General features: G+C 48.0%; 1 protein-coding gene across 7 annotated transcripts in view; it reads left to right on the top strand.

Annotated features, from left to right (window-relative positions):
- pola2 (polymerase (DNA directed), alpha 2) overlaps positions 1 to 27,549 on the top strand; it is a 249,450-nt gene that overhangs the window by 205,168 nt on the left and 16,733 nt on the right. For 6 of the 7 annotated variants that reach the window (XM_063036321.1, XM_063036319.1, XM_063036320.1 and 3 more), the window contains 4 exons: positions 4,538 to 4,576; positions 6,212 to 6,285; positions 11,789 to 11,897; positions 21,228 to 21,334. In XM_063036321.1, the coding sequence (XP_062892391.1) occupies positions 4,538 to 4,576; positions 6,212 to 6,285; positions 11,789 to 11,897; positions 21,228 to 21,334 (329 nt within the window). The remainder of the gene's footprint in view (positions 1 to 4,537; positions 4,577 to 6,211; positions 6,286 to 11,788; positions 11,898 to 21,227; positions 21,335 to 27,549) is intronic. The other variant, XM_063036322.1, reaches the window with a different exon arrangement.

Genomic DNA, 27,549 nt, shown 5'->3' with positions numbered 1-27,549 from the left:
AACACTTTCCCAACCACCGAGTTCAGGCTAACTGGCCTGTAATTTCCCTCCTTCTGCCTCCCTCCCTTCTTAGAGAGTGGAGTGACGTTTACAATTTTCCGGTCCTCAGACCCGAGAGATTCTTGAAAGATCATTATGTGCCAACTCTGCCGCTTGACCTTTGAAGTTGGTTAATTATTGTCACGGGTACCGACGTGCAGTGAGAAGCTTTGTTTTGCAAGGCATCCATACAAACCATTTAATCACATCGAGGTAGTATGAGGGTCAAGCTACATCGGAATGCAGACTAAAGTGTCGCAGTTACAGAGGAAGGGCAGGCAGACGGTGAGGGGCAAGGGTCACAATGAGGTAAATTGTGAAGTCAAGAGACCATTTTACCGTACGAAAGTCCTTGAGCATGGAACAGTACAGGCCCTTCGGCCCACCAGGTTGTGCCAGCCCTCCAGTTTTCTATCGTCCATGTCCTTGTTTGAGAGTCTCTAAAATGTCGGCATGGTAGCGTAGCGGTTTAGCAAGATGCTGTGGTCGTGTGTGTAATTGGGCAGTGCATGGTTGATGGGCCGAAGGCCTGTTACCTTAATGTAAGTCTCTTTTTTAAAAAAAATAGTGGCAGCATCCTAGTAAATCTCAAATAGCAGGATAGAAACTGACCTTGAGCCTGGTAGTACGTGCGTTCAAGATTTTGTATCTTCTGCCTGACGGAGGTGGTGTGGGTTGCGGGGAGAAGAAATGAGAATGTCCGGGGTGGGAGGTCTTTGATTATGCTGACTGCTTTACTGAGGCAGTGAGGAGTGTAGATAGAGTCTGTGGAGGGGAGGCTGGTTCCCGTGATGTGCTGAGCTGTGCGGTTTCTTGCGGTCTCAGGCAGTTGCCTTACCAGAGTAGCGCCCACGCAATGTTGGAGGAACTCAGCAGGTCGGGCAGCATCTGTGGAGGGGAATAAGCAGTCGACGTTTTGAGCCGTGGCCCTTCATCAGGACAGGAAAGGAAGGGGGGAAGAAGCTGGAATCAAACGGGTGGGGAGAGGGGAAGGCCTGTTTTCCCCCTTCCCGTGATGAAGGGTCCTGGCCTGAAGTGTCGATTCTTTATTCCCTGGTAGACGCTGCCTGACCTGCTGAGTTCCTCCAGCGTTTTGTGTGTGTGTGTGTGTGTGTTGCTCTGCAGAATCTCCTGTGTTTGAGTTGTCCTGCCAAACCGTGAAGCGCCCCGAATCGCAGTCCGCTTTATCGTCGCTGCCGTGTGTGGTGAGGTTTGCCGTTCAGTGGCAGCAGCACAGTGCAAGGCAATGAAATCCATAGTGTCAAGCAGGGACAGGGAGGCAGAGTTTCCGTGCTGCGGGACCAAGGGGAAAAAACTGTTCCTGAAACATCAAGTGTGCATCTACAGGCTCCTGTACCCTCCTCCCTGATGGTAGTAATCCTCTACCCTCCCCTGTCACATAGAACATAGAAATCCATGGCACATTACAGGCCCTTCGGCCCACAATGTTGTGCCAACCATAACCTGCTCTAGAAACTGCCTGGAATTTCCCTACCACATAGCCCTCTACTTTTCTAATCTCCATGTGCCTGTCAAAGAGGCTCTTAAAAGACCCTATTTGTATCCGCTTCCACCACCACTGCCGGCAGCCCATTCCACCTACCCACCACTCTCTGTGTGAAAAACTTACCTATGACATCCCCCCTGTACCTACTTCCAAGCACCTTAAAACTGTGCCCTCTCGTGCTAACCTTTTCAGCCCTGGGGAAAAAACCTCTGACTATCCACACGATCAATGCCTCTCATCATCTTGTACACCTCTATCGGGTCACCTCTCGTCCTCTGTCGCTCCAAGGAGAAAAGGCCGAGTTCACTCAACCTATTCTCATAAGGCATGCTCCCCAATCCAGGCAACATCCTTGTAAATCTCCTCTGCACCCTTTCTGCAGTTTCCACATCCTTCCTGTAGTGAGGTGACCAGAACTGAGCACAGTACTCCAAGTGGGGTCTGACCAGGGTCCTATATAGCTACAACATTACTTCTCGGCTCTTGAACTCAGTCCCACGGTAGATGAAGGCCAATACACCATACCTCTCCTGTTGGGTGTCGGGTTGGAGATAGGTCTCTATCAAAGGAGGTGTAAGCCACTGCTTCCCTCTGCTAGCCTGCAAGTCACCCCTTAGGCACCTGCTTAGCCCCCACCCCACCCTCCCGATCAGGGTCACGTGAAGCATGATCAGGTGCCGGATGGTTGTATGAGCAGCCAGTGCATTTCACAAGTCCTAGTTATGTGACAAATCTGTGAAAAATATTGATAATGGTTGGGGTAAAGACACTGCCCAGAAGAAAGCAATGGCAAACCACTTATAAGACCATAAGATATAGGAGCAGAACTAGGCCATTCAGCCCATCGAGTCTGCTCCACTATTCAATCATGGCTGATCCAATTCTTCCAGTCATCCCCACTCCCCTGCCTTCTCCCCATACCCTTTGATGCCCTGGCTAATCAAGAACCTCTATCTATCTCTGCCTTAAATACACCCAATGACTTGGCCTCCATAGCCGCTCGTGGCAACAAATTCCACAGATTTACCACCCTCTGACTAAAGTAATTTCTCTGCATCTCAGTTCTGAAAGGACATCCTTCAATCCTGAAGTTGTGCCCTCTTGTCCTAGAATCCCCTACCATGGGAAATAACTTAGCCATATCTAATTTGTTCGGGCCTTTTAACATTCTGAATGTTTCTAGGAGATCCCTCCTCATTCTCCTGAACTCCAGGGAATACAACCCAAGAGCTGACAGACATTCCTCATACGGTAACCCTTTCATTCCTGGAATCATTCTCGTGAATCTTCTCTGAACCCTTTCCAATATCAGTATATCCTTTCTAAAATAAGGAGCCCAAAACTGCACACAATACTCCAAGTATGGTCTCACGAGTGCCTTATAGAGCCTCAACATCACATCCCTGCTCTTATATTCTAGAAATGAATGCCAACATTGCATTCGCTTTCTTCACAACTGACTCAACCTGGAGATTAACCTTTAGGGTATCCTGTACAAGGACTCCCAAGTCCCTTTGTATCTCTGCATTTTGAATAATCTCCCCATCTAAATAATAGTCTGCCCATTTATTTCATCCATGAAAAGTGTATGACCATACACTTTCCAACATTGTATTTCATTTGCCACTTTTTTGCCCATTCCCTTAAACTATCTAAGTCTCTCTGCAGGCTCTCTGTTTCCTCAACACCACCCACTCCTCCACCTATCTTTGTATCATGGCAAATTTAGCCACAAATCCATTAATACCGTAGTCCAAATCATTGACATAAATCGTAAAAAGCATCGGCCCCATCACCGACCCCTGTGGAACTCCACTGAAACCAGCAGCCAACCAGAATAGGATCTCTTTATTCCCTCTCCCTGTTTTCTGCTGATCAGCCAATGCTCCACCCATGCTAGAATCTCCCCTGTAATTCCATGGGCTCTTTTCTTGCTAAGCAGCCTCATGTGCAGCACCTTGTCAAAGGCCTTCTGAAAATCCAAGTACACCACGTCTACTGTATCTCCTTTGTCTACCCTGCTTGTAATTTCCTCAAAGAATTGCAGTAGGCTCGTCAGGCAGGATTTTCCTTTCAGGAAACCATGCTGGCTTTGGCCTATCTTGTCATGTGCCACCAGGTATTCCGTAATCTCATTCCTAACAATCGATTCCAACAACTTCCCAACAGGTCTATAAGTTTCCTTTCTGCTGCCTCCCACCCTTCTTAAATAGCAAAGTAACATCTGCAATTTTCCAGTCATCTGGTACAATGCCAGAATCTAACAATTCTTGAAAGATCATCGTTAATGCCTCCACAATCTCTCCAGCTACTTCCTTCAGAACCCGCGGGTGCATTCCATCAGGTCCACCCTCAGACCATTAAGCTTCCTGAGCACCTTCTCAGTCGTAATTTTCACTGAACAAACTTCACTTCCCTGATACTCTTGAATGTTTGGTGTACTGCAGACGTCTTCCACTGTGAAGACTGATGCAAAGTATGTATTCAGTTCCTCTGCCATCTCTGCATCTCTCATTACAATACCTCCAGCGCCATTTTGTATTGTTGCTATATCTACCCTCAACTCTCTCTTGAATATACTTGAAAAAAGCTTTTAGTATCTTCTTTGATGTTAGTTGCCAGCTTCCTCTCATAATTTGTCTTTTCCTTCCAAATGACCTTCTTAGTTTCCTTCTGCAAGTTTTTAAAAGCTTCCCAATCCTCTATCTTCCCACTAGCTTTGGCTTCCTTGTATGCCCTCTCTTTTGCTTTTACTTTGGCTCTGACTTCACTTGTCAGACATGGTAGTGTCTTTCTTCCATTTGAAATTCTTCTGCTTCTGTAGAAAAATCGGCCAAGAGCAGTCATGATCACCCACATCATGCGACACAATAGAACGAACTCTCTGTCCTGACTGAATTTGTATTACCCTAATAACTTGGTTGTATACCAGCCTTTCGCCCAGGTATCTCTTGTAAGTACCTTGCTTGTTCCTTTTTTATTTCCTTTTAGTTGGGACCATTTGTGGACAGCAAGCATGAGCAGATTGAGGTGAGATCATGTTTAATGATGATTTTATTCAGAGATATAACATGGAAACGCCCCTCCCAGCCCAACGCCTGCTTGACCCTAGCCTAATCCCAGGACAGTTTACAATGACCAATTAAACCTGCTAACCGGTATGTCTTTGGACTGTGGGAGCACCGGTGGGGAAACACATACCCTAGTGAGAAGGACATATCGACTGGCAGATGGAGTCGTAATTAAACTCCGAACTCCAATGCCCAGAGCTGTAATAAAGTTCAAAGTAAATTTATTGTCAGAGGTCATTCATGTCACCACATATGACCCTGAGATTCATTTTCCTGTAGGCATGCTTAGCAAATCTATAGAGCAGTAACTGTAAACAGGATCAATGGACAGCAAACGGCCCAAATGCAGGTATAAATGAATAGCAATAAATAACAAGCATGAAATAACAAGATAACGGTCCTCAAATGAGTGTAGTTACCCCCTTTTGTTCAAGAGCCTGATGGTTGAGGGGTAGTAACTGTTCCTGAACCTGTTGGTGTGAGACCTCAGGCTCCTGTACCTTCTACCTGATGGCAGCAGCGAGAAGAGAGCGTGGTCTGGGTGGTGGGGATCTCTGACAATGGATGCTGCTTTCCTGCGACAGCGTTTCATGTAGACGTGCTCAGTGGCGGGAAGGGCTTTACACGTGATGGACTGGCCCGAATCCACTGCCTTTCGTAGGATTTTCCACTCCAGGGCCTTGGTGTTCTTGTACCAGGCCGTAACGCAGCCAGTCAGCACGCTTCCCACCACTCGTCTGTAGAAGCTTGCCAAGGTTTTTGGTGACATGCCAGATCCCCGCAGACTCCAGAGGAAGTGCTGTCGTGCTTTCTTGGCAATTACATTTATACGATGGGTCCAGGCGGCTAATAGCGTCTTGCTAGCTGCAATGCTAACAAAAGAGTTAAAGGGTTAAGTTTAACATGCGTTAATGTTTTATTTATTGAGATACAGTGAAGAACAGGTCCAGGAGCCCCCAATTTAACCCTAGTCTGATCACAAGGCAGTTTACAATGACCAATTAACCTACCGACCGGTGCAGCTCTGGACTGTGGGAGGAGACCCACGCATTCCGCAGAGAGGATGCTGGGATTGAACTCCGAACCCTGCCCCAAGCGTTACCATGGCGCCCTTTCTCGCAGTGCAGCAGACAGTTCTGCCCCTGGGTCTTCCTGCCTTCCACCTTACTCGAGGGGAAATGGCCGGTCGCTGTGGGCTAAGCAAGGGCGGGAATGGGCAGTGCAGTGCTCTCTACACCATGGGTGTCTTCGGTTTGTGTGGAACTAGGGGGCATAGCCTCAAGATTCAGGGGGAGTGGGTTTAAGATGGGGATGAGGAGGAACTGCTTTTCCCAGAGGGTGGTGAATCTGTGGAATTCTCTGCCCAATGAAGCAGCGGAGGCTACCTCAGTAATTATATTTAAGACCGAGTTGGATAGATTTTTTCGTGGCAAGGGTTATGGGGAAAAGGCAGGTAGGTGGAGATGACTCCATGGCCAGATCAGCCATGATCTTATTGAATGGCAGAGCAGGCTCGACGGGCCAGATGGCCGACTCCTGCTCCCGTTTCTTGTGTTCTTGTGACCTTCCATTGCTTCTGTTGTCCTCTTCCCAGAACTGCAAGCTGACAGTGACATTCCAGGAGGTTTTCAAGCAGTGTATGAAGGGATTTGTGGAAGGAACGAGGAGGTATGTGTCTGTCTTTATTTATCCAGCCGAAGTCTGTTCAAGTTCTGACTGTACCCGTGTACAAACAAACAAAACAGCGTCCCTCTGGACCATGGTGCTCCCACAAAACATGTATCACACACAGCGCATAAAACAAATTATTACCACAAATGAGTCAATAAAATATAACTCAAAATGCCTGTGATGTGCAGAGCACAGGCAAACAACTCCACATTCAAAGTATGTTTATTATCAAAATATGTATACAGTATACAACCTCGAGATTCGTCTCCTTACAGACGGCTGCATCACAAAGAAATGCAGCAGAACCCGTTAAGACTAAAGGCCGTTGAACATCCAATGTGAAAGAGAATAAAAAAAGAAACAAATTGTGCGAACAGCGTTCAGAACTGGAGTTCACGAAGCCAGTCATCGCCGCAGCCGATTCAAGAGTCGGTTGGTTGCAGGCCACAGCCTCGGTTCAGCATAGAGACGAGTAAACCTCACGGAGCAGCGAGCTGAACCTGCCCAGTCCTCACCTGGCCATTTCAGTCTGGCCTGACGCTTAAATTGCTCGCTGTCCCAGTGATCGGACCTCGGCGTTGGCAGGGTATCCATTAGTCTGGCAGCCTGTGGCAGCCCTAGTCCTGATACTCCTGTACCTCCTTCCTGACGGTAGCGGGTCAAAGAGATGGTGGGGTGAGTGATTGGGATCCTCAACGATGCTTTGGGCCCACAAGCAAGGTGTGGTGAATAGCAGGCAGCCAGGCGGGGACGGGGAGTGAGTGGGATTTCCTGTCACTGTTGTTTATTTTGCTTAGTGATACAGGCCCCCAGTTATACCCCTGTGACCATTTACCCCACCAGCTGGTCCATCTTTGGAACGTGGCGGGGGGGTACCCCACTCAGTTGCGTCGGAGGACGTGCAAATTCCTTACAGGCGGCAGCGGGAATTGAGCCTGGTTTCCACCGCTGTGAAGTGTTACGCTACCGTGCTCCCCCTCACAGGATAAAATGCTACAGCTGCTCTCCAAACCTCATGAGAGAGCCATACGTAACTGCGTGGGGTTGCTCTAGCAGACAGGGCCAAGGAGAATCCTATGAGATTCTACAGATATTTTAAGAGCAAAAGGCTTGCTAGAGACAAAGCTGGCCCTCTGGAAAATCAGAATGCTAATCTGTGTGTGGAGCTAAAACAGATGGGGGAGATCTTAAACAAAATTTTTGCATCTGTGTTTACTCAGGAGACAGACACAGAGTCTACAGAAGCAAGGCATCAACTTCATAGACTGTACACAGATTACAGAGGAGGAGGAGGTGTTTGCTGTCTTGGGGCAAATCTGGCTGGATAAATCCCCAGGCCCTGACAAGATGTTCCTTTGGACCCAATGGGAGGCAAACACAGAAATTGAAAGGGCCCTAGCAGAGATATTTAAAACGTCCTGAGCAGGAAAACAGGAAAGGTACCAGAGGATTGGAGGGTAGCCAATGTTGTTCCAGTGTTTTTTTAAAAAAACAAGTCCCTAAACATAAACCAGGAAATTATAAGCCGGTGAGTGACATCAGTTCTGGGAAAGTTATTAGAAGATATTCTCAGGGACTGGATATCTAAGTTTTTGGTTAGACAGGGAATGATTAAGGATAGTCGGCATGGCTTTGTGCGTGGTAGGTCATGTCTAACCAATCTTTCAGACTTTTTCAAGGAGGTTACCAGGAATGTGGATGAAGGCAAGGCAGTGGATGTTGTCTACATGGACTTCAGCAAGGCTTTTGACAAGGTCCCGCATGGGAGGCTGGTCAAGAAGGTTCAGTCACTCGGCATTCAGGGTGAGGTAGTAAATTGGATTAGACATTGGCTTTGTGGGAGAAGACAGGGAGTGGTAGTAGAGGGTTGTCTCTCTGACTGGAGGCCTGTGACTGGTGGAGTGCCGCAGGGATCAGTGCTGGGTCCCTTGTTGTTTGTCGTCTACATCACTGATCTGGATGATTTTGTGGTTAACTGGATCAGCAAATTTGCAGATAACACCAAGATCTGGTGGGGGGGTGGGGGTTGTGTAGTGGACAGTGAGAAAGACTGTCAGAGTTTGCAGAGGGATCTGGACCAGCTGGAAAAATGTCAGATGGAATTTAATGCAGACAAGTGTGAGGTGTTGCACTTCAGTAGGACCAACCAGAGTGGATCTTACACGGTGAACAGTCAGGCACTGAGGAGTGTGGTAGAACAGAGAGAACTGGGAATACAGGTCCATAATTCATTGATAGTGGAGTCACAGGTAAATAGAGTCATAAAGAAAGCTTTTGGCACATTTGCCTTCATAAGTCAAAGTACAAAGTACTTACAGGAGATGGGATGTTATGTTGAAGTTGTATAAGATGTTGGTGAGGCCAACACTAAACTAAGATGTTAGTTTGGGGTATTGTGTGCAGTTTTGGTCACCTACCTACAGGAAAGATGTAAATAAGGTTGGGAAAAAATGCAGAGAAAATTTACAAGGATGTTGCTGGGACCGGAGGACCTGAGTTATAAGGGAAGATTGCCTAGGTCACGACTGTATTCTCTAGAACGTAGACAACTGAGAGGAGATTTGATAGGGGTATCCAAAATTCTGAGGGGTACAGATAGGGTAAATGCAAGCAGGCTTTTTCCACTGAGGTTGGGTGGGATTACAACTAGAGGTCATAGATTAAGGGTGAAAGGTTAGCAGTTTAAAAGGAACCTGAGGGCGAACTTCTTCACTGAAGAGGGTGCTGAGAGTGTGGAACAAGCTGACAGCACAAGTGATGCATGCGAGCTCGATTTCAACGTTTAAGAGAAATTTGGATGGGTACATGGATGGGAGGGGTATGGAGGGATATGATCTGGGTGCAGGTCGATGGAAGCAAACAGTTTAAATGGTTTAGCATGATCTGGATGGGCCGACAACATGACTTAGAGGTCCGCTTGAGTGTAAGATTTTAAATTTAAAATTTTAAATTCAATGCAGCCTGCCTAGATACAACATTTTCCCATCGCTGACCTTCCCACAACTCTAAATACTACGGCTCCAAAGTCTCCATTTGAGGACGACGAGCCAGGTATTGATGTAGAAGAAAGAATGCTGAGGGTTAATATAAAGAAAACCTTTACTCTGGACCGACCCTGTGCATCCCTGAGTCTTTTATCAGACCCTCACCAGTTTTTATTGATGCACCACAGAAAGCATCCAATCCGGATGCATCCCGGCTCGAGAAACCGCAGAGAGATGTGGGCACAGCACAGCTCGTCACGGAAACCAGCCTCCCCTCCATGGACCATGAGACTCGGGAGCTGAATTGGGCTGATCGGCCCAGTGGGACTATCATGGCTGATTTATTTTCCCTCTCGACCCCATTCTCCTGCCTTCTCCCTGTAATCTTTTGACACCCTTTCTAATCAGGAACCTATCAACCTCTGCTTTAAATATACCCAATGACTTGGCCCCGACAGCCGTCTGTGGCAATGTATTCCACAGGTTCACCACCGTCTGGCTAAAGAAATTCTTCCTCATCTTTGTTCTAAATCTATGTCCTTCTATTCCGAGGCTGTGCCCCCAGGTCCTAGACTCCCCAACTACAGGAAACATCCTCTCTACATCCGATCTCTCTGGGCCTTTCGGTATTTAGTCGGTTTCAATGAGATCCTCCCTCATTCTTATAAACTCCAGTGAGTACAGGCCCAAAGCCAATAAACGCTCCTCACACGTTAACCCTTTCATTCCTGGGATCAATGGCAGCACATCCTGTCTGTGATAATAGGCCCAACACTGCTCACAATACGCCAAATGCAGTCTGACCAATGCTTTATAAAACCTCAGTGCATGAGACTCAGTCAGGTCCCGCTGGGTTTCGGTCAGGTAGACAGACCCTGATCCTATCCTTGACCCCAGAGCCACGAGCTCTTTTCTAATTCAGTGATTATAGAAGGGATCTTCTGCGGACGGACACCTGTCTGTTTGCTGACCTTCGGGCCGTGCTTCCTCCACACTCCTGGAGCAGCCAAGGTTCCTCCAAGCACGTGTCTGGCTCTGCGCTGAGGAAGGTGTTGACAGCCTGTGTCACCCCAGCCCGGACCTCGCTGTCTGCTCAAGACGTTCACATGGGGTTCAGTTTACCCAGCATCTTTGGCACCCATCACCATCCAGGAACACGTGGGAGCCATTAATAACCAAGAAATGCCAAGAAGAGCATTTGCACAGGCCTAGAAGTCCAAAATAACTTAAATGAACTGAACCAGATGAAATCAATGTCGATGCTATCTTGTGGACGTCCACTGGATTTGTTGGACGGGCAAGATTTAACTTGGCAGAGTGCCAGCAGGCAGGGCAAGCGCTGTGAAAATCAACCATGTCGGAGCCACTTCGATGGACACTTGAGAGATCTGTCAGCACAGCACAGATATGTTGGGATTGGCACTTGGCTGGAATGCCTGGGCCTGGAGCTTAGCCGTCAGTGGCAGGTACAGTTGTCTTTCTAACAGAAGATTGGGGCCCTGCTTAGTTATTAACAGTGGAGTGTTGTCCAGTTAGAGATTAGCTTTATCTTTAAAGATCGGCCTTATCTACCAAACGTACACCAAAACACACAGTGAAGTGCATCATTTGCGCCAACAACCGACGCAGTCTGAGGATGCGCCGGGGGCAGCCCGCGAGTGTCGCCATGCTTCCAGTGCCAACGACTCACTGACCCCCACTGGCAACACGCACAAAGCGCTGGAGGAACTCGGCTGGCCAGGCAGCATCTACGGAGATGAGTAAACAGTCGACGTTTCAGGGCGAGACCCTTCATCAGGGCAAGAACATCAAAGCTGAGCCCTTGTAAGGCGTAGGTCAGACCACGTTTGGAATATTGTGAACGATTTTGGGCCCCCCCCCCCATATCTTTCGCCACTTCCCCCCCCACTGCCCCATCTGCCCTTCGTTAGACTCCACCCTGCACCCAGAGGAAACCCACGTGGTCACGGGGAGAAGCTGCAAACGGGCAGCGGCGGGAATTGAACCCGCATGGCAGGCGCTGTAAGGTGTTACGCTAACCGCTATGCTTCCATGCCGCCATTCCTGCGCGGTTCGTTCCAAATACATGTGGGTTCGTCGGTCAGTTGGTCACATGGACACAGGTTCGTTGGGCCTAAAGGGCCTTTTGCTGTGCCGGAGAAGGCTCCCGAGTTCGAATCCAAGTTGGGCCACCCCCTTGCCCCCTCCCCAACGGAGCACGCTTCCCATCCGCGCCGGGTTGAGCGTCAAACTAGCCACTCGGCCTCGTAAAAAAAAAAAGGGTCGAGTCAGGAACGTTCATATCGTGACCCAGTTAATCCGAAAGGAGACCAATCCTGACACCACGCGCCAGACAAGAATGGCTGACTGGTGCAATACGCAAAAAAAAAAAATCTATGTACATTTGTTTTGTAACCGGCCACCAAATCACCAAATAATCCACGGGGAGGATGTGTTATCTGTGTGCAGGTCTTCAGTACACGGTTGTATCTCTAACTGGAGTGCTTTCTGTACAGCTCAGGGTCACACCTTGTGTTCGTACCGTCGCTGAGGGACATTCATCATGACCTGGTATACCCTCAGCCACCGTTCTACAGCTTCGAGCCATCAAAGGACGATAAAAGGGTACTTTTCGTTCTATTTATCTTTCTCCGCGGTATTTTTTTTTAATATCGGTTTCAGTTTCAACTCTGCAGCTTGTACAATTGACTTTGTTCGTGGAGTGTAAGTATTGACCGCTTCACAGTCAGAATCGGGTTTAATATCATATCTCAGGATCTTTTTTTTTGTTTCTGTGGCAACAGCCTGCAATACATAATGGTGGATTTAATTTGGCTTTTTGTCACTGATCAAAAGAAATTAGGATCAAAGTGAAAACACATCTCTACAAGGTGATCTAAATTAATTACAGTTATTAACCATGAAATAATAGATTGCATCATTACTCTTCCCCACCCCCCCTTTAAGTGAATATTTAGTAGATGCACCTTTGGCAGCAATTACAGCTTTGAGTCTGTGTGAATGGGTCTGAATCGGCTTTTCACAGCAGGGCCCTGTAATTTATCCCCATTCTTGATTGGTCAGGGCATGAAGGGATACAGGGGGAGAAGGGAGGAGATTAGAGCAGAGATGCAGAGGGGAAGAAGCTGTTCCTGAATCACTGAGTGTGCGTTTTTAGGCTCCTGTACCTCCTCCCTGATGGTAGCAATGAGAAGAGGTGATGGCGGTCCTTGCTGATGGCTGCTGCCTTTTTGAGGCACCGCTCCTTGGAGACGCCCCGGAGGCTAGCGCCCAAGATGGAGCTGACTAACTTTACAATTCTCCGGCTTATTTCGATCCTGGGCAGAAACAGCCCCTCCCTCCAAACCAGACGGTGATGCAACCAGTCAAAATGCTCTCCATGGTACATCTGTACAAATTTACAAGTGTTTCGGGTGACGTGCGAAATCTCCTCAAACCCCTAATGAAATATAGCTGCTGTGGCTGCATCGTCCAGGTTAGATTGTCCCAGGGCAATAACAGGACGACTGCACTCTGGAGCCAACACACAAGGAACTGGGGAATCTCAGTGGGTCAGTCAGCGTCTGTGGAGAACTGAGTCAGCTTAAGATCTTCCCTCGACCTGAAATGTTGACCGTCTGTTTCCCTCCGTAGATGCTGCCCGACCTCCCGAGTTTCTCCAGTATTTTGTATGCCCCTTCAGAGGACGCCCTTTTTACACCCGATTCCAATGGAGGCATCCACATTCCTTAACAAACCATTTGACGTTTGGTGATTCTCTGACTGATTTTGAGTTCAAGTTCAGTTTATTGTCATTCACCCGTACACATGCATACCACCAAACGAAATTTAGATGGAGACGTAACGTTAAGATTTTTGCTCCTCATGTATGTGAAGGATGTACGAAATAAAGTCAATTCAATTCAATTCAACAATTCCTGACCAAGGTGCACAACACAGTACAGATAACTCACACACACACACACACACACCACATATTGTAGTATCACCACAAATAATAAGGTGCATTTACGACTCAAGTTAAAAAGTAAACAGGATAACACTACTGGCGTTTCATTTGTGATGAGAGCTGGGTAGGGTCAGGGAGTTCAGTAGTCTCACAGCTTGGGGGAAGAAGCTGTTTCCCATCCTAATAGTTCTTGTCCTAATGCTACAGCACCTCCTGCCTGATGGTAGGGAGTCACAGAGATTGTTGGACAGATGGGAGGGATCATTGACAATTCTGAGGGCCCTGTGTACGCACCACTCCTGAATATCTGGGAGGAAGAGAGACCCTGATGATTGATGAAAATCTTGCCTGACAAATCTGCTGGAATTCCTTGTCTATCCTGCTTGTTATTTCTTCAAAGGAGAATCGGTTGATGTTGTGTGCTTGGATTTTTCAGAAGGCCTTTGATAAGGTGCCACGCATGAGGTTGCTTAACATGTTATGAGCCCATGGTATTACAGGAGAGATTCTAGCATGGATAAAGCAGTAGCTGATTGGCAGGAGGCAGAGTGGGAATAAAGGGAGCCTTTTCTGACTGGCTGGTGGTGACTAGTGGTGCTCCACAGGGGCCTGTGTTGGAACCAATTCTTTTTATGTTATACGTCAATGATTTGAATGATGGAATAGGTGACTTTTTTTAAAGTTTGCAGAAAATATGAAGATAGCTGGAGGAGCAGGTAGTTTTGAGGAAGTAGGGAGGTTACAAAAGGACTTGGATTAGGAGAATGAGCAAAGAAATGGCAGATGGAATACAGTGTTAGGAAGTGTACGGTCATGCACTTTGGCAGAAGAAATGAAGGGGCTGACTATTTTCTAAATGGAGAGAAAATACAGAAAGAAAACTGGGACGTAAAGGGAGGTCTTTGCAGGATTCCCTGAAGGTTAATGCTGGTTGTGGGTTGAGTCTGGTGAGGAAGGTAAATACGATGTGAGTGCTTATTTCAAGAGGACTAGAATGTAAAAGCACGGGTGTAGTGCTGAGGCTTTATAAAGCACTGGTGAGGCCTCAGTAGGAGGATTGTGAGCAGTTTTGGGCTGCTTATCTTTGAAAGGATGTGCTGACATTGGAGAGGGTTCAAAGGAAGTTCACAAAAATTATTCCAGGATCGAAAGGCTTGTCTTATGAAGAGCGTTTGATGGCTCTGGGCCTGTACTCACTGGAATTCAGAAGAATGAGGGGTGACCTCAGTGAAACCTATCAAATGGTGAAAGGCCTCGATAGAGTGGATGTGGAGCAGATGTTTTCTATCGTGGGAGAGTCTAAGACCTGCGGACACAGCCTCAGAATAGAGGGGCGCCCTTTCAGAACAGGGGTGAGGAGGAATTTCTTTAGCCAGAGAGTGGTGAATCTGTGGAATTCGTTGCCACAGGCGGCTGTGGAGGCCAAGTCTTTATGTATATTTAAGGCAGAGGTTGATAGATCCTTGTCTGGTCAGGGCATGAAGGGATACAGGGAGAAGGCAGGAAAGTGGGGCAGAGAGGAAAATTGGATCAGTCATGATGAAATGGTAGGGCAGACTTGATGGGCCAAATGGCCTAATTCTGTTCCTATACCTTTATAGTCTTACAACACTGCACAATATATCATTACGACAGTGCATTGAGGTAGGGGAGGGAAACGTCGACTCAGACCATGAGAGGCCTGCATTGGGCATTTTCATGCCTTACAAGGCGCAGATTGGAAGTCTGTGTGGGGCTCCACTTCTCGCACAGACACTAGAGCAATGTGTGGTTTAGTGCCTTGCTCAAGGACACAAACACGCTGCCACAGCTGAGGCTCGAACTGGCGACCTTCAGATCACTAGACGAACGCCTTAACCACTTGGTATTGAGGTAGTACAAGGGAAAACAATAACACAATTCAGAATGAAGTGTCTCAGTTACACAGAAAGTGCATCGCAGACAGACAATAAGGTGCAAGTCCACGAGGAGGTAAACTCTGAGGTCAAGGGTCCACTTCAGTCGGATGAGGGGACCGTTCGTTGTTCATACAACAGCAGGACAGAAGTTGGCCTTGAACCTGGCGGTGTGTGCCGCTAGGCTTTTGTCTCTTACGGGAGGTGAGGCAGAAAACAGACGGTGTCCGGGCTGGGAGGGGCAGTCTCTGATTATGTTGGCTGGTTTACCGAGGCAGAGAGAAGTGTAGATGAGAGGGTTTGGAGGGTGCTCGAAATTGTATGTAATGCCTGAGGTCGGGATTAAATCTGTATCCCTGGTGCCGTGAGGGGGGGGGTTAATGGCGTCCGGGCAGCAGGTGCGGTTTACATCGTTCAAGCTGTTATCCAGCTTGTGTGTTGTCGGGCCTGTGCCTTTAAGGCATCGACCTCATTCACTGCAAGAGAGCAGCTTGGAGCTTCTGACCCGAAGCTTGAAAACAGCGTGTAATTTATTGCCCCCCACCCCCCAAGGGGATTGGCAAGAAGCCACTTAACTGAACTCCCTCAGGGAGCTTTAATGTTCCTCTCCTGCAGCAACGAAGCCATCATCGGCAATCTGATAGCGGCCACGTTTTTCAAAGTACAATTTATCACCAAAGCGCCTACTTGTTACCCTGAGATTCATTTTCATGCAGGCGTTGACGGCAGCATGAACGGAACAGAATTTGCGAAAAATTGTACGCAAGTGCAAAAGAAGGCAAAGTGTGTTAATTTTTTTAAAAAAGTTATTACTGAGAACACGAGTTGTAAAGGGTCCTTGATAGTGAGTCTGTAGAATCGGTTCAGAGTTGTGATGGCGTTAAGCTCAGGGCTCGGTGGGGGCCGTATCATCTGAAACCGTATAAGATATCTAGCGGCCTAACACTTCTGCACAGTGCTGTAAAATAAACATCCACAACTGACTGTCGACATGCAAAAAATAAAGACAAGCCGTGCAAATAATTTTTTAAGAAGTAAATAAATAATACTGAGAGCATGAGTTGTAGAGAGCAAAGTGAGTCCGTAAAGCTCATGAGAATCGGGTTCAATCACACCGGCAAATTTGTTAATGTTGCGACAACAGTACAATGCATGATAAATGTAGACAGAAAACTGAATTACAGTTTGAGTAATAGAAACATAGAAACATAGAAAATAGGTGCAGGAGTAGGCCATTTGGCCCTTCGAGCCTGCACCGCCATTCAGTATGATCATAGCTGATCATCCAACTCAGAACCCTGTACCTGCCTTCTCTCCATACCCCCTGATCCCTTTAGCCACAAGGGCCATATCTAACTCCCTCCTAAATATAGCCAATGAACTGGCCTCAACTGTTTCCTGTGGCAGAGAATTCCACAGATTCACCACTCCCTGTGTGAAGAAGTTTTTCCTCATCTCGGTTCTAAAAGGCTTCCCCTTTATCCTCAAACTGTGACCCCTCGTTTTGAACTTCCCCAACATCGGGAACAATCTTCCTGAATCTAGCCTGTCCAATCCCTTTAGAATTTTATACATTTCAATCAGATCCCCCCTCAACCTTCTAAATTCGAACGAGTATAAGCCTAATCGATCCAGTCTTTCATCATATGAAAGTCCTGCCATCCCAGGAATCAATCTGGTGAACCTTCTTTGTACTCCCTCTATGGCAAGAATGTCTTTCCTCAGACCAAAACTGCACACAATACTCCAGGTGTGGTCTCACCAAGGCCTTGTACAACTGTAGTAGTACCTCCCTGCTCCTGTACTCGAATCATCTTGCTATAAAAGCCAGCATACCATTCGCCTTTTTCACTGCCTGCTGTACCTGCATGCCCACTTTCAATGACTGGTGTATAATGACACCCATGTCTCGTTGCACCTCCCCTTTTCCTAATCGGCCACCATTCAGATAATAATCTGTTTTCCTGTTCTTGCCACCAAAGTGGATAACCTCACATTTATCCACATTAAATTGCATCTGCCATGAATTTGCCCACTCACCTAACCTATCCAAGTCACCCTGCATCCTCTTAGCATCCTCCTCACAGCTAACACTGCCACCCAGCTTCGTGTCATCCGCAAACTTGGAGATGCTGCATTTAATTCCCTCATCCAAGTCATTAATATATATTGTAAACAACTGGGGTCCCAGCACTGAGCCTTGCGGTACCCCACTAGTCACTGCATTATGAGTTATTTATTAGTCGAATTAAGTAAGTAGTGCAAAAATAGAAATTTTAAAAAGTAGTGAGGTAGTGTTCACGGGTTCAATGTCCATTCAGAAATCTGATGGCAGGGAGGAAGAAGCTGTTCCTGAATCGTTGAGTGTGTGTCTTCAGGCTCTTGTACCTCCTCCCTGATGGTAGCAATGAGAAGAGGGCACGTCCTGGGTGATGGGGGTCCGTAATGATGGACGCCGCCTTTCTGAGGCGTCGCTCCTTGAAGATGTCCTGGATACTACGGAGGCCGGTGCCCATGATGGGGCTGACTGAGTTTACAACTCTCTGCAGCTTACTTTGATCCTGTGCAGTAGCCATTTCCCACCCCCCCCATACCATAATCGTCAACAAAGGTAATCCTATCTGCTTCCCGACCATCACCTGCCAGCCCCTGCGTTCTGTTTTACGCAGCACAGTAGTGAAACTGTTAAAGTTCAAAGTGCATTTGTTGTCAAAGTCCGGATAAAACTCCACAACCGTGAGGTTCGTCTCCTTTCAGGCAGCCACAAAGCAAGAAGCCTGAAAGAACCCTGTTTGAGAAAAAGACTAACAGATACACAGAGAGAGAGAAAAACACACACAAATCGCGCAAGCGATAAAAGCGAGCAACGGCGTTCAGACCGAGCGCGAGTCCATAGACTCGTAGCCCAGAGCAGACCTACAGCCTCGGCCTCAGTTCATCACACGGTAGAGCAAAACGTCGCAAAGCTCGTGGACACGAAGCCCGCAGCAGCCTCCCAGCCCCCACCTCAGTGCCGCAGATAGCGGAGCACACGTCACGGAGTAGCGAGCGGAGCCGGCCCATTCCCACGCCCCCAGTCCCGACCCTCCCCTGCCTTTTGAGCCCACCTGACCCGGTGTTTAAGTTGTTCAGGCAACGCTTCACAGTGCCAGCAACCCAGGTTCCATTCCCACCGCTGTCCGCGAGGTTTTACACTCTCCCTGTGACCGCGTGGTTTTCCTCCGGGTGCTCTGGTTTCCTCCCACATTCCAGCCAGGTACAGATTAGGGTTGGTGATGTGCGGGCATGGTTATGTTGGCGCCAGACCCTCCCCAACACATCCTTAAACTGTGTCGATCATTGACGCAAGTGACGTGTTTCGATGTACGTGTGATAAATAAAACTAATCTTTAATATTTTTAAAAAATCTTTATCCAGTGCCCTGAATCAGCATCAGCTTCCACCCCCCCGCCCACCGTCATCTCCGATCTGCACTCGGTGAATTCCCCGGTGACTGAGCCTGTGTGATGACGGCAGGCGATGGAGCAGATTGGCGTTGACCTCAATCAAGTGAGACATCCTGATGGAGAAAGCAAGCTTTTAGTCAGAGCATATTCCATTTCGAAGATTTATTACACGATGACCCCGAACGCTCTGCGGCATTAAAGCCATTTTGGTATTCCCTCGCCAGCTGTGGTCCTCCAGCTGACATTGCAGGGGCAGTTTCTTTCTACCGATCCACTTCGAGTGTTCACGCTAGCAGCTGAATTTCCCCAGCTTTTCTTGCCGTGCAGGTGGAGGCCATTCTGCCCTTTGTGCCTGTGCTAGTAGTCCCATTCATCCTTTTCCCCCACTTACTTCAAAGTTGAATTTGCAGTTAAATGCACAAGTATTTAAACAGTAAAATGTGTGTGTGAGTGTGTGTGCCTATGTTACATGTATAACGTCCGTTTATCTATCCAATCTATTTATCTATCTAGGGTGCCTAAGACTTTTGCAAAGTACTGTAGTAATTTTATGTATTACACTGTACTGCTGCCACAAAAAGAAACAAATTTCATGGCATATTAGATTAAATTATATTAGCTTCAACTTTATTGTCATTGTGCCGAGTGCAGATACAAAGCCAATGAAATGCATTTAGCATCTGACCAGAAATGCGAAGAATAGTATTATTTACAAAATAACTGTGAATAAAAAGTAAGTGCTATAGCACACAAATATAAAAGTACTGAGACAGTACAATATGGGTGCAATACTGCTCAGCGCTGTGATGAGAGGTTCAGCAGGGTCACAGCCTCAGGGAAGAAGCTCTTCCTGTGCCTGCTGGTGCGGGAGCGGAGGCTCCTGTAGCACCTACCAGATGGGAGGAGAGCAAAAAGTCCATGGTTAGGGTGAGATGCAGCCCTGATAATGCTTTTCGCCCTGCCCAGGCAGTGTTTATGGTAGATGTTCTCAATGGTGGGCAATTGGGTGCCGATAATCCGCTGGGCAGTTTTCACCACATGCTGGAGTGCTTTGTGGTCCAATACGGGACAATTGCCATACCACACTGAGATGCAGTTGGTGAGTATGCTCTCAATGGTACAGCGGTAAAAGTCCGTCAGTATCCTGGGACAGAGGTGAGCTTTCTTGATGCTCCGCAGGAAATAAAGGCTCTGTTGCGCCTTTTTGATCAGGATGGAGGAGTTCAGGGACCAGGTGAGATCCTCGGACACCACATACGTGAGTGATGATAAACCTGATTCTGATACGGGTCTCTTTTGTGGACCGAGAATGGGAAGGGGGCAGAGAGAGGGGAATCACGGTTGGGAATAGGGGGAAGGAGCGGGAAGCACAGCAGAGTCCCAGATCAGAATCGGGTTTATCATCACTCACGTGTCGAGAATTTTTTGTTTTTTTTTTTGCGGCTGGACCACGGAAGTAAGAGACGGAGGGGGACACCAAGAGGGTGGTGATGGACAGGTAAGGAGAGGGGAGCCGGAATGGGGGATGTTAAAAGAGAGAAGGTGGGAGGAAAGGAGAAATTACCGGAAGTTGGAGAGATTGATCATGCCGTCAGGGCGGAGGCTACCCAGACGGAATATGAGGCGTTGCTCCTCCAGCCCGAGGGTGGCGTCATCACAGCTGTCGAGGAGGCCTCGGACCAACAAGCCGGAATGGGATGTGGAATTTAAATGGGGGATCCTGCCCTTTGCGGTGGGTTTGATGTTGAATTGAATCGATGTTATCGCGGTCAGGTGGGAGGCTACTTGCATCAGGACAGGAACGAAAGTTAACACTGGATAACAAACTTTTTCAGAAGTGTTACTCCTCAGAAATAACGTTTGTTTGTGATAGACTGCTTGAAGCTGAGCACAAATATAATATCAGACTACTTGGGTAGGAATTTTGGAGAAACAAGAAATTAACTTTTATTGAATACAATGCGTTCAGTTGCACAATGCTGCTGAAGCTTTGCAATAAGCCAAAATGTTTTGTTGATGATTTTCATTTGTACTCAGTGTCTGAGGCTTCTCTCTCCAGTGTCCCAACAATAATCAGCCAGCACTGATGGATTCCAGTTGCCCTGACACCGTATGTCGTGGTGAAACCTTTCACAATGCTCCTCACTGACAGCACCAAGATTTTCAGGGAAGAAGTCTAAATGGGAATGCAGAAAATGAATCTTTAGTGGCATGTTGCACTTCATGGTTTTGTATGCTTGAAGCATGTTGTCAACCAGCTGCACATAGTTTGGTGCTCTGTAGTTGCCAAGAAAAGTTTCTGCAACATCCTTGAAAGCCTTCCATGCGATTTTCTCCTGTCCCACTAGAAGTTCTTTGAATTGCCTGTCATTGATGACCTGTTTGACTTGGAGACCAACAAAAATGCCTTCCTTAATCTTGGCATTGGTTATTCTGACTTGAACTGTGAATTGAAGTAACAAATGTAGGTGATTTCAAAAAGAAATAGTTCATGATAGGGAAATTTCACGATGGTTTTCTTGATTGACGGTCCAAAATCTATAAGATACACCCAAAAGTATTCAAGATACAAAATCCTTGGTGGTCCAGTGTAATTGGCTTATAAGCACCTATATGTGTGTAATACATTTTCTTCTTTTGACAGAGGGTCCACTTTGTCTCTGAGCCCTGCACGTTGAATATCAGCGGAGTGGTCTTCGGGGTGACGTCGACCGATGTTCTCATTCACATGACCGCAGAAGAGATCAACAGGTACGTGGGAAGTAGTTTGCGTTATTTAAGCAGGAACTCAGTCAGGCCTCGTGGGGCGCCTGGCTGTAAAAGGTGCCGGATCCGGTGTGTAGCGTGCTTCCTTTCGTCGGGCGGCGAGCTGAGTACCTCACCTTGACAGCTCAGAATGAGGATCACTGACGTAGTCTGACAGGTCATTCCAGCGTGTCGGTCCACAGCCTCCTCTTTTGCTATAATGAAGCCCCTCTCAGGTTGGAGGAGCAACACCGCATATTCTGTCGGGGTAGCCTCCAACCTGACGGCACGAACGCCAATTTCTCCAACTTCCAGTAATTATTTTTTCTCTCCTCACCCTTCCTCCTTCAATTCCCAACTCTGGCCCGTTTACCTTTTCTCCGCACCTGCCCATCACCTCCACCCTGGTTCCCCTCCTCCCTCCCTTTCTCCCATGGTCCACTCTCCCCTCCTATCAGATTCCTTCTTCTCCAGCCCTTTGCCTTTTCCAACTATGCCCTCCCAACTTCTGACTTCCCCCACCCACATGGTTTCACCGATCACCTTCCAGATTGCCCTCCTTTCCCTCCCACCCCCCCCCCACCTCATTCTGGCATCTTCTCCCTTCCTTTCCAGTTCTGCAGAATCTCTAGTGTTTACGTCGTGAAATTTGTTGTTTTGTGGCAGCAGTATGGTGCAATACAATAAAAAATATATATTAAACAATAAATAGTACAAAAAGAGTAAAAATAGTGAGGCAGTGTCCATTGATTGGTTTGTTGTCTGTTCAGAAATCTGATGGCAGAGAGGATGAAACTTCCTAAAACATCATCAGACTTCTGTACCTCCTCCCTGACTGTAGCAATGAGAGGAGGGCATGACCTAGGTGATGGGGGTCCTTAATGATGGACGCTGCCTTTTCGAAGCATCGCTCCTTGGAGATGTCCTGGATACTGAGGAGGCTGGTGCCCGTGATGGAGCTGACTGAGCTTACAAATTTCCGCAGCTTTTTCCGATCCTGTGCAGAATGCACTCCACGGTATGTCTGTAGAAATTTTGCAGGAGCCTTTGGTGACGTACCAAACCTCCTCAAACTCCCAACGAAATACAGGCGCTGTCATGCCTTCTTTGTAATCGCATCGAAGTGTTGGGACCAGGATAGATCTTCAGAGATGTTGGCACCCAGGAACTTGAGGCTGCTCACACGTTCCGCTGCTGATTCCGCGATGAGGACTGGCATGTGCTCCCTTCCCCTTCCTGAAGGCCACGAGCAATTGCTGATTTTGAGGTGCAACACCACTCAACCAGCTGATCTACATCACTCCTGTATGCCTTCTCATCCTGAGCGGTAGCAGTGTGTGTAGCCCTGGTCAGCATGCTACCAAAACTTACTGCCTAAACTCCGAATCAGAATCAGGTTTAATATCACCGGCGTAGCTCGTGAAGCTTGTTGTTTTTGTAGCAACAGTACAGTACAATACAGAATAAAAGAGAAAAAAAATCTGTGAATTACAGTAAATATGTAGTTGAATTAAATTAGTAGTGAAAAAATAGAAATAAAGTAGTGAGGTAGTGTTCGTGGGTTCAATGTCCGTTCAGAAATCGGATGGCAGAGGGGAAGAAGCTGTTCCTGAATCGTTGAGTGTGTGTCTTCAGGCTCCTGTACCTCCTCCCTGATGGTGGCAATGAGAAGAGGGCACGTCCTGGGCAATGGGTGCCCTTAATGATGGATGCTGCCAGTTTGAGACATCTCTCCCGAAGATGTCCTGGATACTACGGAGGCTAGTGGCCTTGATGGAGCCGACTAACTTTACAACTTTCTGAAGCTTCTTTTGGTCCTGTGCAGTACCCCCCCCCCCCCACCGCGACTACCAGACGGTGATGCAGCCAGTTAGAATGCTCTCCACAGTACATCTGTAGACTTTTGCGAGTTTTTGGTGATGTACCAAACCTCCTCCAACTCCCCGTGAAATTTAGCCATGTAAAGAAGAAAACAATAATTTTTAAGAAGGAAGAATACAATTATAACCAAAAGCAGCAAAGTCTACTTTAATGCAAAGTGGTCACAGTATTGCTGTAACACGCATCAAATTTGCTGGTGAACGCAGCAGGCCAGGCAGGTTCTCAGCCCGAAACGTCGACTGTACTTCTTCCTAGAGATGCGTTTGATGTGTGTTGCTTGAATTTCCAGCATCTGCAGAATTCCTCGTGTTTACAGTATTGCTGTACCGAGGTAGTGATTAGGCTTGTGCTGGTTGATTCAAGAACTGGATGGTCGAAGGGAGGGGGCTGTTCCTGAACAGGGTAGTGTTTTACTTCAGGATTCTGTACCTCCTGCCTGATGGGAGCTGTGAGAAGATGCCATGTCCCGGATGGTGGGAATCTTTAACGATGGACGTTGCCTTCCTGAGGCAGTGACTCCCGCAGCTACGACGGATGGCGGGGAGGAGAGTGCCTGTGATATATCGAGCTGGGTCCACTCCCCCTGCGGCCTTTTGATTCCCTGCATTCGAATTGCCGATTTGGGGCCATGATGCAATCAGTTGGGATACTTCCAGCCGAACATTTGTTAGAGTTCGGTGACAAACTGAAGTGCCTTAACCTCCTGAGGAAGTAAAGACAGTGAATCCTCCCCTCGCCTGAATGCCGCACTGTCACCCACCTGGGGGTATGGACTCCAAAGCAAAATTAATTGTGGGCTGCTTATCCAGGAATTTGGTGGATTTTGCTATGGCTTAAATAAAAATTTCGATTTATTGTAGAATCTCCCTCTCCAATCCCTCCAACCCCTCCCCCCTCCCATCCCCTCAGTGTGTTTGTGTGTGTGTGTGTCTCTCTCTCTCCCCCTCCCCCTCCCCCTCCCATCCCCTCAGTGTCTCTCCCTCCCCCCTCCCCCCTCCTCTCCCTCCCTCCTCCCCCTCCTCTCCCTCCCTCCTCCCCCTCCTCTCCCTCCCTCCTCCCCCTCCTCTCCCTCCCTCCTCCCCCTCCTCTCCCTCCCTCCTCCCCCTCCTCTCCCTCCCTCCTCCCCCTCTCTCCCTCCCTCCTCCCCTCCTCTCCCTCCCTCCCTCCTCCTCTCTCTCCCTCCCTCCCTCCTCCTCTCTCTCCCTCCCTCCCTCCTCCTCTCTCTCCCTCCCTCCTCCTCTCTCTCCCTCTTTCTCTCTTTCCCTCTGTTCTGTTTGTCTGTCTTTCTTGCTGTTTACTATTTTCCACTTACCCTCACCAACCCCCTCCCAAACTGGCCTTCATCAATCATGGGATTGAGTTTAAGAGCCGAGAGGTAATGTTACAGCTATATAGGAGCCCGGTCAGACCCGACTTGGAGTACTGTGCTCAGTTCTGGTCGCCTCACTATAGGAAGGATGTGGAAACCATAGAAAGGGTGCAGAGGAGATTTACAAGGATGTTGCCTGGATTGGGGAGCATGCCGTATGAGAATAGGTTAAGTGAACTTGGCCTTTTCTCCTTGGAGCGACAGAGGATGAGAGGTGACCTGATAGAGGTGTATAAGATGATGAGAGGCATTGATCGCGTGGATAGTCAGAGGAGTTTCCCCAGGGCTGAAATGGCGAACACGAGGGGGCTTAGTTTTAAGGTGCTTGGAAATAGGTACAGAGAAGATGTCAGGGGTAAGCTTTCTTTTTAAAACACAGAGAGCAGTGAGTGCGTGGAATGGGCTGCCAGCAGCGGTGGTGGAGGCAGACACCACAGAGTCTTTTAAGAGACTCCTGGATAGGTACATGGAGCTTAGAATAATAGAGGGCGATGGGTAACCCTGGTAATTTCTGAAGTAAGTACATGTTTGTGGACTGAAGGGCTTGTATTGTGCTGTAGGTTTTCTATGTCCCCCACCCCAACTTTCCCCATCTCACGCGCGTGCGCTCTCTCTGTCTATGTGTGTGTCTCTGTCTATCTCTCTCTGTCTGTGTGTGTGTGTCTCTCTCTCTATCTCTCTGTATATGTGTGTGTGTGTGTCTGTGTCTCTGTCTATCTCTCTCTCTCACTCTCTCTGTCTCTCTCTCTGTCTGTGTGTGTGTGTGTCTCTCTCTCTGACTCTCTGTCTCTGTCTCTCTCTATATGTGTGTGTGTGTGTCTCTGTCTCTCTGTCTGTCTGTGTGTCTCTCTCTGTGTCTCTGTCTCTCTCTCTCTCTCTCTCTCTCTCTCTGTCTGTGTGTGTGTCTCTCTCACGCGTGCAGACTTGTGGTTAAGTTATTGCAGTGAAGTTGGCAGGGCTCTTTGGGGCAGTTACCGTTTTGGCAGTGAAGTTTTTCGAGGCCTGTGCTCGTGCTGCGGGCGCGTTGGCCACACAGTTCACTCCTGTTTGCCACATTCCTACACACTGTCTTCATCGGTTAGACCCCACATCTCATCCTTGCAATCACTTAATATCTTCACAATGCCAGATACCGCTGTTAAAATTCATCTCGGCTCTATTGCCAGATCGTTTGTTTCCTTTTTAAACAAAGATTCCATCATAAATCCAGTTATTAACATCAAGGGAGTGAGTCATTGGAGAAATTCTCATTTAAACCTGAAATGTAAGCAAGATGTCACAAGGAATTTATTGGAGTGAGGCAGGAGCTATGTTTTTATTTATTATTTAGAGATGTGGAGCTGAACAGGCCCTTCCTGCCCAGAAACCCACCGGTTTAACCCTCGCCTAATCACAGGACAATTTACACTGACCAATTAACCTACTAACCCGTACGTCTTTGGACTGTGGGAGGCAACTGGAGCGTGGGAGCAAATCCACGCACACACGGGAAGGAATGTGAAAACTTGCTTGCAGAGGACGCCCGAATTGAACCCTGAACTCCACCACGATATGCCCATGGTCCTGCGAGTTCGCTGTCTGGCTTGAAACTCGGCGGGGGCACCAGTTAAAGAGAAAGATTAGCTTTATTCGTCGGAAAGTGCGCTTGTTTTCCGCTACGACTAGTTTCCTTGCAGGCATTTGCAGATTTGCGACGCGATTACAGCTCGGGGCGTGGGATTCGGCGTTCCAGTCTGCCGTCCTCTGTAAGCAAGTTCCGTCCTGTGTCCCCTTGGGTGTCCTCCCGCAGACCAAAGACCTACCGGTTAGTAAGTTGGTCAGTGTAAATTGTCCCCCAATTAGGCTGGGGTCGCTGGGCAACACAGCTCAAAGTGCCGGGAAGGTATGTTCCACACTGTGTCTCATGAGTAAATAAACAGAAGTTTAAAAAGTTTTGCTGAGAACAATATCCTTGCAAGTGAGTGTGTAGGCTTTGGAATCAGTTCAATGTCGAGGTGTGCGATCCACGCTGGTTCAGATTAATAACTTACTAACCTGAGTATTAAATTATTGCTTAACGATGGTTGTCGGGTAATAACTTGAAGAGAAGCCTAAACAGTTTCTGAATTTGGACGTGATTGCGGGCACAAGCTGTAGCCTTTCCTCGCCTGTCGCTGCTCAGTAATCGCCAGTGTTGTGGTGACTCCTTCCCCCGATCGGCGAAATGAAGCGAGTAGGAGGGTAACGAGAGGATAATAGGAAGCAGACGCAGAACGTGACGAGGGTCAGGTCGCTGCCAATTCTAGCCTGCCTGTGTGAATCTTAGAATGGATAGTGTTATCAGTAAATTGCATTCGCAAAGCCCGTGGGCTTCTCGGCAGGCCTGCCAACGTCCACCGTCCCATTGACAGATTAATGCTATGGTGCGAGGGTGGGGAGTATCGTGTGTTTTTTGTGGTGTCAGAACCAGGATCGGCAAGGCCGGAATAATTTTCAACATCTTGAAGAAAGTCTACGCTTCCCAGAGTCGTATCAAGGAAAAACCAAATCGGAATCTTCAAGTGTTGAAACGGGGAGGACAACAGAGGAGACGCCGCGAAAACTGCAGGCTTTCACCAACCAGTGCCTGAGAAGGCTACGAGACCCCAGATGGACCCAGCCAGGCACTGTGGGGAGAACTCCGACCGGGAATCCGTAGAGATACAAATACGGGAACAGAAGTGGAGGTAGGTCGGCCGCACCTCAGGGAAGCCGACCAACAATGTCACCGGGCAGGCATTAGAAGGAGCAAGGGGAGAAAAAAGGACGTCCAGAGAGCGCGTGGAGGAGATTTGTCGAGTCTGAAATTAGACGATGGGGACAGTCCCAGTTCTCCCACCCCCCCCCCCCGGAAAAACTGGCTCCAAACAGAGGACAATTGAGATGGGAGGTCATCGATGGCCTGGGCTCCACTGGGAGCTTAAGGCCCAAGAGAAGACGAAGAGGTTGGGGT

Source organism: Mobula hypostoma, chromosome 30 (genome assembly GCF_963921235.1).
Source record: "Mobula hypostoma chromosome 30, sMobHyp1.1, whole genome shotgun sequence".
NCBI lineage: Eukaryota > Metazoa > Chordata > Chondrichthyes > Myliobatiformes > Myliobatidae > Mobula > Mobula hypostoma.
This window is presented reverse-complemented; position numbering and strand designations above follow the sequence as displayed.